This window comes from Cydia amplana, chromosome 20, assembly GCF_948474715.1.
Source record: "Cydia amplana chromosome 20, ilCydAmpl1.1, whole genome shotgun sequence".
Taxonomy (NCBI): domain Eukaryota; kingdom Metazoa; phylum Arthropoda; class Insecta; order Lepidoptera; family Tortricidae; genus Cydia; species Cydia amplana.
In genome coordinates this window covers 5,002,663-5,013,568 of record NC_086088.1, presented here as the reverse complement: position 1 = coordinate 5,013,568, position 10,906 = coordinate 5,002,663, and the positions used below count along the sequence as shown (strand labels likewise).

The 10,906-nt window shown below is 39.5% G+C and overlaps 1 protein-coding gene across 1 annotated transcript in view; it reads left to right on the top strand.

Moving 5' to 3' along the window:
• The window catches only part of LOC134657528 (huntingtin-like), a 60,053-nt gene extending 51,477 nt beyond the window's left edge, over positions 1-8,576 (top strand). The window contains exons 38-45 of the mRNA XM_063513103.1: positions 171-298; positions 1,545-1,690; positions 2,595-2,661; positions 3,054-3,247; positions 4,482-4,620; positions 5,611-5,746; positions 6,918-7,237; positions 8,175-8,576. Of these exons, the coding sequence (XP_063369173.1) occupies positions 171-298; positions 1,545-1,690; positions 2,595-2,661; positions 3,054-3,247; positions 4,482-4,620; positions 5,611-5,746; positions 6,918-7,237; positions 8,175-8,573 (1,529 nt within the window). The 3' untranslated portion in view covers positions 8,574-8,576. The remainder of the gene's footprint in view (positions 1-170; positions 299-1,544; positions 1,691-2,594; positions 2,662-3,053; positions 3,248-4,481; positions 4,621-5,610; positions 5,747-6,917; positions 7,238-8,174) is intronic.
• Positions 8,577-10,906: the final 2,330 nt, after the last annotated feature.

The following is a 10,906-nucleotide window of genomic DNA, read 5'->3' as shown; positions in this document are numbered from 1 at the left end:
CCATCTGTTTCTGTCTATATGTATGTATGTATGTATAAACTCTTTATTGTACAAAACACAGAACACAAATATATGGCACAGGATAGGCAGTACAAAGGCGAACTTATCCGTTTAAGGGATTTTAACTCTATAAAGTATAGCGTTGATGTAAATGTGTAATTTTGTCGCAGATATAACTGACTACGCGCCGTACTTCGTAAGAAAAGAAGTGAAGCGAGCAAGAAAGAACAGAGACGTCGACGTGAACAGCTGTCTGCAACTTCTAATGGATGTCACTTCTCAGATGCTAGATCCTAAGGTAAACATCAGGCATAGACCAGGAATCCTCTAGACGGAGTTTAGAGCAATTATTTCATGAAACCGATGCTGCCAAAAATACTGGGGTGCGGGGGGCGAGGCGAGCGAGTCCCGTGCCGTGATTGGTCCGTTCAAAGACACGGACGTCACACAAAGACACTTTGACTCGAAGATGGAGTAAAACTACCGTATATTTGTTGCAGAGGGGGTAGCGCTACTATGCTCAGTCTAGAGTATGTCTTGTCTGTGACATCAGGTAATTTAAGGACAAGTAGACTCTTGTCTTTCAATTAGGCAAAATTGTGGTAAAAACAAGTCCATCGTCGATTTATCTAAAATCGTGTAAAAAGATCCATGACTAAGCTCATTTTGGTTTTGTATGTGGGCTACTAACATCGTGCCTATTTTCAGTTGTGTTGAACGAGCAAAAATACGTTTTTTTGACAGGTTCACCTATATAGTTCGTTCACGTTAAGAATGCAGTAAAATCATTATTGTTCGCCGGCAGGCGTATCTCACTCCGCGATTTCGTCGCTTTGCTACAGGTAGCTAAAAGTACATCCGTTCGGCCCCAATTTTGGGGAAAGCCATAAGCCGCGCGTGGCGCTGTCGCCACCTAGCGGCCATATCTGTGCTGATCGTAACAGACGCGTTTTGTTAGAGTGAGTCTTCTGTACTTAGTACTATTATTTATTCTGTGCCGACGGCCCAGTCACGCCTGTAACCAATCAACCCGTTCCTAATTAGAAAGTCACAATTCAGTGACCAGTTGAAAGCATACTTCGGGTTCAACATCGTCTACCTTGTTTCCTTATCTTATCTTTTCCAGGCCTTCACCTAAGGGGTTCCTGCTTATACATAATACATAATTGACATTGACATTATTATTATTATTAATTTATTGTTTTTAATTCATTATTAATGTTTTTAATTTTAATTTATTGTAATTTTTATTGTACGGACTTAATTTGCTATTGTATTATTTTTGGAATTGATATTTAATTGAAGTTTTATATACCTACTATGAAATCATTAATTGTAATTCACTTGAATCCCATTGTAAATATTAAGCCACGTTGACAGTGTATGATCAGTACCAATAAATAAATCTATCTATCTATAGACTAAGTAACTAAAATACTCACAACCAAATTAATTAAAAAAAAAACTAATATCTAACATACATCCATGTAACATATTTGTAGCAGGAAATAAAAGGCTTTCTTATTTTATTTTATCTTTTCCAGGCACCGACAGGCCTTGCGACCCGCCTAGCCTTACTGACCAGCCTGATTTACTGCAGCGACGTATACAGCGACGCGTCTCAATGGCGGTGCGGCGCCGCGCAACTAATAGCCCTGAGCGGGGCCCGGGGTGACATCACTCAATACAGGTACTACTAATATAATACAATAGAAAAACATCTTATGTAAATACCATCTGCAATAAGACATTACTTCAACACGCCAACGGAGCGACAGCTGACGTTTACGAGGCTTGATGATACACTTCACGCAGTACAGCTGTGCTACTATATAGGTGTTAAAGTTTGGTAGCTTATAGCCCTGAGCATGGCCCGGGGTGACATCACTCAATACCTGTACTAATATAATACAATAGAAAAATATCTTATGTAAAAACGATCTACATTAAAGGCTTCATCACACAGGCGCGTTTTCCGGGCGGCGCGTGAGCGTTTTATATGTAAAAGCGGCGCGCCCTGCTCACGCGCCGCCTGGAAAACGCGCCTGTGTGACGAAGCCTTAAGACAGTACTTCAACACGCCAACGGAGCGACAGCTGACGTTTACGAGGCTTGATGATACACTTCACGCAGTAGGTACAGCTGTGCTACTATATAGGTGTTAAAGTGTGGTAGTAAAAAATGATGTAAAATGTATTGAAAAAAACGGTGGTCATTTCGAAAACTTACTAAAATAAAGGATATGAAAAAAATGCATTTTATTCATTTCAGACATCATGTTTCATTTACTGCTTAAGACCTACACAATCGGTATCTAAATAGAAATAATTTTAGTTTTATTTTTCAAAACGTCCGGGTTCGATTCCCGAGCTGAGTACACATTTTTTTTTAATGTATGAATGCAGTTTTTCTTGTTACTAAAATCGATGACATGGTTCCTAAGAAGAGATCGTCGTATGTCTTATAGTTTCAGATTTTCCCATACTGACCGATCTAAATGGGTCACCCTGTATAGGTGTTAAAGTGTGGTCTGAACGGGGTGACGGCACTCATGTGCCAGTGCCATCAATTACACATGTGTTATTATTTTGCAGTGCGGCCGGTAGAGCCCTACTCGCCGCCATGCAACGCGCGTTGTGTGTGGAGAGGCATGATACGCAGGTATGCTATACATTTATTTTACAACCATGTACAAATAAAATCCCAGTGGATATAAACTGTAATGTAAATACCATGAGTTTGGGCTCGTTAGAATAGTCTCGATAAGAAGTTATCGTTTAAAGTAAGAAAGACTTCTAAAGTGTTTTACTTATTGAAAGTGAATTTTATGACGAAGTCGTTTGTACAGTCTGCATCAAATAGTGACGGCCAAACTGACCAAATATGTCGGTAAAATTAGTATTTTATTATTTCTATGGTAACACCTCGTGTTACGATAAATTTGGCCGTTACTACATATGTCTTTGATGTTAATTGTACGTACTTTTTTTCATACTAAATTTCATATTTCGCAAACTTTATTCCGTCTCACAAGTCCTTTTTTATTGCAACAGGAACTCCAAACAGTTCACCAGAAGCTGCTAAAGTCTCTGACTTCCCCGTACGCGCCGCTGCGTCAGGCGGCGCTGCAGGGCTGCCTGCTGCAGCTCGGCGGCTCGCGGCGGCTCGTGGGCGCGCCCTCGCCCTACCAGGAGCTCGTCACGCAGCTGGCGCTCCACGTGCGGACACATCTGCCGCACGACACCAGGTCTGTTCAGACACAGTCACATCAGTTCTCGGCAAAAAGATAGTCACGTGGTCTGTTCGCGGCAAAAAGACACGGTCACGTGGTCAGTTCTCTGTAAAAAGACACAGTCACATGGTCAGTTCTCTTCAAAAAGAGACAGTCACATGGTCAGTTCTCTGCAAAAAGACACAGTCACATGGTCAGTTCTCTGCAAAAAGACACAGTCACATGGTCAGTTCTCTTCAAAAAGACAAAGTCACGTGGTCAGTTCTCGGCTAAAAGACACAGTCACGTGGTCAGTTCTCTTCAAAAAGACACAGTCACATGGTCAGTTCTCTGCAAAAAGACACAGTCACATGGTCAGTTCTCGTCAAAAAGACACAGTTACGTGGTCAGTTCTCGGCAAAAAGACTCAGTCACATGGTCAGTTCTCTGCAAAAAGACACAGTCACATGGTCAGTTCTCGTCAAAAAGACACAGTTACGTGGTCAGTTCTCGTCAAAAAGACACAGTCACGTGGTCAGTTTTCGGCAAAAAGACAGTCACATGGTCAGTTCTCGTCAAAAAGACACAGTCACATGGTCAGTTCTCGGCAAAAAGATACAGTCACGTAGTCAGCTCTCGGCAAAAAAGACAGTCACATGGTCAGTTCTCGTCAAAAAGACAGTCACGTGGTCAGTTCTCGGCAAAAAAACACAGTCACGTGGTCAGTTCTCGGCAATAAGACACAGTCACATGGTCAGTTCTCGGCAAAAAGAGAGTCACGTGGTCAGTTCTCGGCAAAAAGACAGTCACGTGGTCAGTTCTCGGCAATAAGACACAGTCACATGGTCAGTTCTCGGCAAAAAGACAGTCACGTGGTCAGTTCTCGTCAAAAAGACACAGTCACGTGGTCAGTTCTCGTCGAAAAGACACAGTCACGTGGTCAGCGTTGCGAGGGTTTCAAATCACGAGAGATAAACAAAATTTTCCCCCGAGTGAAACACAACATTTTTCACCAAAGAAAATATTAACTGTAAGATATCAAACAAAATCAAACCAAATCAAATCCAAATGAATGTTACATACTAGATATTTATCATTCGGAATCATCATTAAAAAGTCAATTCTACCAGCAAACATAAGAAAACAACTCGAAATTTGCATTTGATTACTTTGCCCCACATGTGAATAAAATGCAACTTTTTTCAGTTTTAGAGAGCCTTTACCAGTTGGTGTGGTGAAAAATATTATATCTTTTTATATTATGTTTCAGGTTGTCCCTATATGAACAGAGTCTCTACTGGGCCGTACTGTTCACTCTGATAGAGCTCGGACACCCGGACCTCATAAATATCGCTGTCGACTTCGTGCTAGCCAAGCCTAGGCACTACTGCATAGATCTAGTTGTCAAGGTATAGTTTGTAGCTTTCTAGTAGACCCCGAAGGCTTATCCTATTGTCTATTGTTCAGTAAAACCGCACGTGCTACTTACCTGCAAAAAAGGGTCCTAATTATTCTATTTGGCACCTGAGCGCGGGCTAGTCCAACGCTCAAAAAACCAGTGTAGGTGCGCTCTCCGATAACGTGCCTTTGTTACACATCTCGATGACACATTTTAGACTGGTTCTGTAGCGTTCGACTCGCCGGCACTCAGTAACCGAAGTACCGATTTTTTATGCAGGTGGTTGTGGCACGTGGCACGAGCGGTTTTTCTTAACAATAGACAATAGGATTAGCCTTCGGGGTCTATTAGAAAGCTACAAACTATAATTCAATTATACCTAAACGACCGACTTCGTTATTTTAGCATTAGAAATAAGGTAAACAATCCTGATGTGTCTTTTAATTGAAAAACACATTTTAAAAATAAGTTACGGTAAATATGTAATAATTATGAATCTAATACGATCATTTATAGTCTTTTGCTTAAATAAGTAATAGTTATTGATTTTTAACAAGTGTTTTTCAATTAAAAGACATGTCAAAATCGCTTACCTTCTTTCAAGTTCTTTCTAATGCTAAAAAAAACGAACTATAGAAAAGACGCAGCAATAGTTGCTAAGCGGGCGAAGTGCTCAAAATGATCTTGACGCGACTTTATTGTTAAGACAATAAGAGCGCGTACAGATAATTTTGAACACCTTGCCCGCTTAGCAACTTATGCTGCTGACTGTACATGAATTAATTGGTACGAACTTTAGACTTTGCTGCTGACAATCACTCCAAGAAAATATGACTATAGTTGGTCAAACCAATTTATCAGTAAATAAGAACAAAAAAACTATACTCATCCTTTTCCTTTGGGTACTAGTCTATTATTATTTCAGTCTATGTTTGAATTGAGAAAGTCCTTTGACAAACTATATCAACTATATGTTTGATTTATTTTATTCTTATTTCAGGGCATCTCAAACACAATCCGGCAGCAGGTGTTGCCGAAAGAGCTGAAAAACAACGTGATAGAGAAATTGACGGAAAATATCAAGAAATATTCGGAGAGGCACGCCCTGATGATTCTGATGGTACATCTGTTCTCAGGTATATCACAATATTATGCTATCATGGCAAACAAGCGTACAGCCCGTCTGATAGGGAACAACGCACCCTATGGACGCTTAGAACCTAGACCTAATAACAAAGGCTAATGGTGTTATTCATAAACGCTTGAGAAGTCTATCAGGTCTGTGATAATTGTTTTTCCTTGTCTGTCATTTTGACATTTGTGTTTCTTAGAAAGGGACAAAATTTAATAGAGGCTTACTAAGTTTTATGAATAAGGGTCATTATGTGGTAACTGGATTGTAAAACGTCAAACTTGACAATGTTAGAGTATAGCGCCATCTGCTTCAACTGAAAATTGCAACTACAACACTTAATTTCTAGTAATTCTTTGTCTATGATTTATAACTTTTATTATAAGTTCCCAGCAAGCTCGGTTCTCCATACAAACGTAGGTACGCTCTCATTTGACGACTACGATTTTTGAAATGCTTTATCTCGGAAACTATTCAATCTACAGAGATAACAGTGTCGCATTGAAGCAAATTTAGTCTTCTTTTAAAACGTTTTGAAAAGGTACTATCAACAAAACCGGCCAAGTGCGAGTCGGACTCGCGCACGGAGGGTTCCGCACCATCAACAAAAAATAGAGCAAAACAAGCAAAAAAAAAACAAGCAAAAAAACGGTCACCCATCCAAGTACTGACCCCGCCCGACGTTGCTTAACTTCGGTCAAAAATCACGTTTGTTGTATGGGAGCCCCACTTAAATCTTTATTTTATTCTGTTTTTAGTATTTGTTGTTATAGCGGCAACAGAAATACATCATCTGTGAAAATTTCAACTGTCTAGCTATCACGGTTCGTGAGACAGACAGACTGGTGACAGACGGACGGACGGACGGACGGACGGACGGACAGCGGAGTCTTAGTAATAGGGTCCCGTTTTTACCCTTTGGGTACGGAACCCTAAAAACTAGTCTTTTAGGGTTATAATCGCCCAAATCTAAAAGAAAACCGAAATTTGTGTTTTTTTTTTCGATTTTTGATAGAGTTGCGTTCGGCGCTCGAGGTCTCAAACTTGGATTATTAATTGGGCCAACATCATAAATAAGTCTGCAAAAAATCAGAACTACCGAATTTGACGCAGAAGAGCCACGTTACAAAATTCGACAAATTTTCTGGATTTATCAAATGTTAACTTATTTTCAGCTGACAACAAACTGCTAAGCCCAAAACTGACCTCAGACGTGTCCAACATGGACCCAGACATCCTAATGAACTCAATGGAACGCATAACCCTCCTCTACAAACTCCTGCGCAAGTCCGAAATGCCAGAGACCAAGCAAATAATAACGAATGCACTTAAATACTTCCTGCGAGAAACGCTGCCGCCCGCGGCGACTTTGAGTCGAGTTGTGATCGAGTTTCTCGAGACTTGCAAGGAGAGCGAGAGGGAGAAGATGGCGGCGCTTAGTGAGAGAGAGAGGGGGATAGAAAGTGCGGTGTTGAATGCTGAAGTTGTTTATGAGGTAAGGACTAATCTATATTATATAAACGTGAAAGACCTGACTGACTGACTTAAATCAACGCACAGCCTTAACCGCGGGGACTAGAAAGTCCAAATTTGGCAAGTAGGTTCCTTATAGGGGTCCACTAAGAAAGGATTTTTCAAAATTCATCCCCTATAGTTTATATGGGGAAAATATACTAATCCACGGGTACGAAGTCGCGGGCAACAGCTAGTTGGATATAAATATTAATTTATATTTGCGACCTTCTACCCTAGCCTAGATGTACCTATTTAAGTAATTATCTATTACTAGCGACCCTACCCGGCTTCGCACGGGTTAACAAATTATACATAAACCTTCCTCTTGAATCACTCTGTCTATTAAAAAAAACCGCATCAAAATCCGTTGCGTAGTTTTAAAGATCTAAGCATACATACAGACAGACAGCGGGAAGCGACTTTGTTTTGTAATATGTAGTGATATGGGGTAAATTGTCAATAACTGGCTACCCTAAAACTAAAAATGAATTATATTTAGTACATATGTTTCAATAACTGGCCGCCCTTCAATAACTAGCCACCGTATACTAAAATGAATCCTAGTTAATACCCACAACACAAGCTTTATTATGCTTACTGTAGGAATAGGTCGATTTGTATACAATAGGGATGTTTCCTGTACTTAAAATAAATTATTTCAAACCGTGCACGAAATAAAGCACCAGATAATTATTTAGAACAACATAGACAGCAGCTATTTTTAAACACAATTTGTATTTAATAAATCGGATTGAAATATAAAAAGTAGATGAGTTTACCGTGACGTCACTACAATTCACTACATTCGTCTTCATATAAACTCCATATTAGCAAATCGTTTTGACAGTTCTAAAAAAGAAGCTGATTTGACTAGTAGGAATGTAGCCTATTGACCAATATATTCTTTTTTTTTTCAGGTATTCGAGACATCAGTAACCCAAGACCAGCTGCCAGTCCTCAGCGGCTGGATTTTCGAGGCGCTTTGCCATCTCCTCCACGGAAAAATATCCCCAAACCTACTCCCCTATACCTTACTAACACTCCTCGTCTCCGCTTCGTCCGACAAACACATACGCAAGATCATTCCCCTATGCTACTACATATTAAGGCTAGGTTTCCACAGATGTGCTGACGTGGAATTTGGGTATTTTACCGATTTTGTTAAGTGTAAGGACGGGATGAGTTTCAGTGATAGGAGGCTGTTGTGTGTGGTGGCGAAGCATTCTGGTTTCAGTGATGGACAGTTGGAAAGGCTGAAGGAACTTTGCAGTAGTTATGATTGTTTGAGTGAAGTTATGATGTGTTTGGATGCTTAAGAGGTTAGAATAGCGTATACGCATTATACGCAATGACGTTTTACGAGTAAAGTGCTGTTAAATAGAAGAGACAAATTATGTAAACTAAAGATCGGTTTTCCTAGGATAGCGGTGCCGTCATATAGCGGCCGTCTCTATACTAAATAATACGGCTAAATATGGATGTCGTAGTATTTGTATGGAGACGGCCGCCATATGACGGCACCGCTATCGGAGGAAACCAAAGCTTAACATTTTATGCTATTATAAATATAGTTTAGTATATTTAGAATAGTAGACTCCACAAAAGCGATGGTGGCCGAGTGGATATGACGTACGACTTTCAATCCGGAGGTCGCGGGATCAAGTCCTGGCTCCTACCGATGAGTTATTCGGAACTTATGTACGAAATATCATTTGATATTTACCACTAGCTTTACGGTGAAGGAAAACATGGTGAGGAAACCTGCATACATTTCGAAGAAATTCAAAGGTGTATGTGAAGTCCCCAATCCGCATTGGGCTAGCGTGGGGACTATAGCCCAAGCCCTCTCGCGCATGAGAGGAGGCCTGTGCCCAGCAGTGGGACGTATACAGGGTGGATTTTCGTTTTGGGTCAGTGAGGGCAGCTACCAAATCCCGTGCTGCTACGAGAAAACGGTCTTAGAAGACCTTCCCTCGATTTCAAATTAATGAAGATTGGCTTTTACAGATTTTGAAAAAACATACAGGGTGGGAGAAAAACGACATTTTTGACAAACTTTTTTTTTGATGCCAATCGATCCCATTCCTATTCAGGATCAAAAGCTTGTATGGAACCAAAAAAAATTTTCCGGCTAGAAAAGCCACAAATCGAGGAAAACTTTTCCCATACAATTTGTATGAAAACAAAAACTTTTATTTTTCACATGCTATTTTTGTATGCCAATCGATTCCATTCCTATCCAGTATCAATAGTTTCCTAGGGGTCAACTTTCGATAATGTACTAAAAAGCCACAAATATAAAAAACTTTTGCATACATTTACTATGGAGAAAACGTGAAATTTTATTCACATTTTTCTATCTGCCCAATCAGTCCTGATACATTTAAGGATCATAATACTGTATGAAGACATTGCTGTAAGACTGATGGGCGAGATAGAAAATTGTGAATAAAATTTCACGTTTTCTCCATAGTAAATGTATGCAAAAGTTTTTATTAATTTGTGGCTTTTTAGTACATTATCGAAAGTTGACCCCTAGGAAACTATTGATACTGGATAGGAATGGAATCGATTGGCATACAAAAATAGCATGTGAAAAATAAAAGTTTCATTTTCATACAAATTGTATGGGAAAAGTTTTCCTCGATTTGTGGCTTTTCTAGCCGGAAATTTTTTTTTGGTTCCATACAAGCTTTTGATCCTGAATAGGAATGGGATCGATTGGCATCAAAAAAAAAGTTTGTCAAAAATGACGTTTTTCTCCCACCCTGTATGTTTTTTTTCAAAATCTGTAAAAGCCAATCTTCATTAATTTGAAATCGAGGGAAGGTCTTCTAAGACCGTTTTCTCGTAGCAGCACGGGATCTGGTAGCTCCCCTCACTGACCCAAAAAGAAAATCCACCCTGTATAGGCTCAAATATATATAAATATACTCCACAGTCAAACAAATGTAGTTTTGTGGAGCTTTGTCCTTAACAAAAAAGTTGAAACGTCTGTGTAATAAATAACTAAAATAAATATCATAGATAACCTGTTGATAAAATCATGGTTGTGCAAATAGTGCAAGATTAACCTTTTCGACGCCGTGTCAAACACAAAAGCTGTCACTTAGACGCCACATCATTGAAGTGTCAAAACTGAAATTGAACTTGTTGCTCTGTGGTCTGTGACCGATTAATCGGTCTTTGGCGTTGAACCTACGGTGCGGATATATCGGTCATTGGCGTCCAAAAGGTTAACGAAGAAATTAAGATAAATTGGTTTGTTTACATTATTTGTCTTCTCTATTGAACTCCAGCTTTGATAATGAAACTTAATATCGATATGGTTCTCAAATTTCGATCAACAGTTAACTACTACAGTTACTTTATGTGCTTTATTTTAGAGTTTCAAATGAATGAAATCGTGAAGGTTCTGACTTTTGGTATGATACACTTAATTATGTACAGTCAGCAGCGAGCGTTGCTAAGCGGGCGAGGTGTTCAAAATTATCTTGAACTTTGAACACCTTGCCCGCTTAACAACTTCTGCTGCTGACTGTACCCCATATAACTGTTATAATTGTTTATTAATTTTGATTATATTAACCTATTTTTACTTTCTGCGTTTTTAATTATTGTTAAAACTAATTATATATAACAAGGTGCC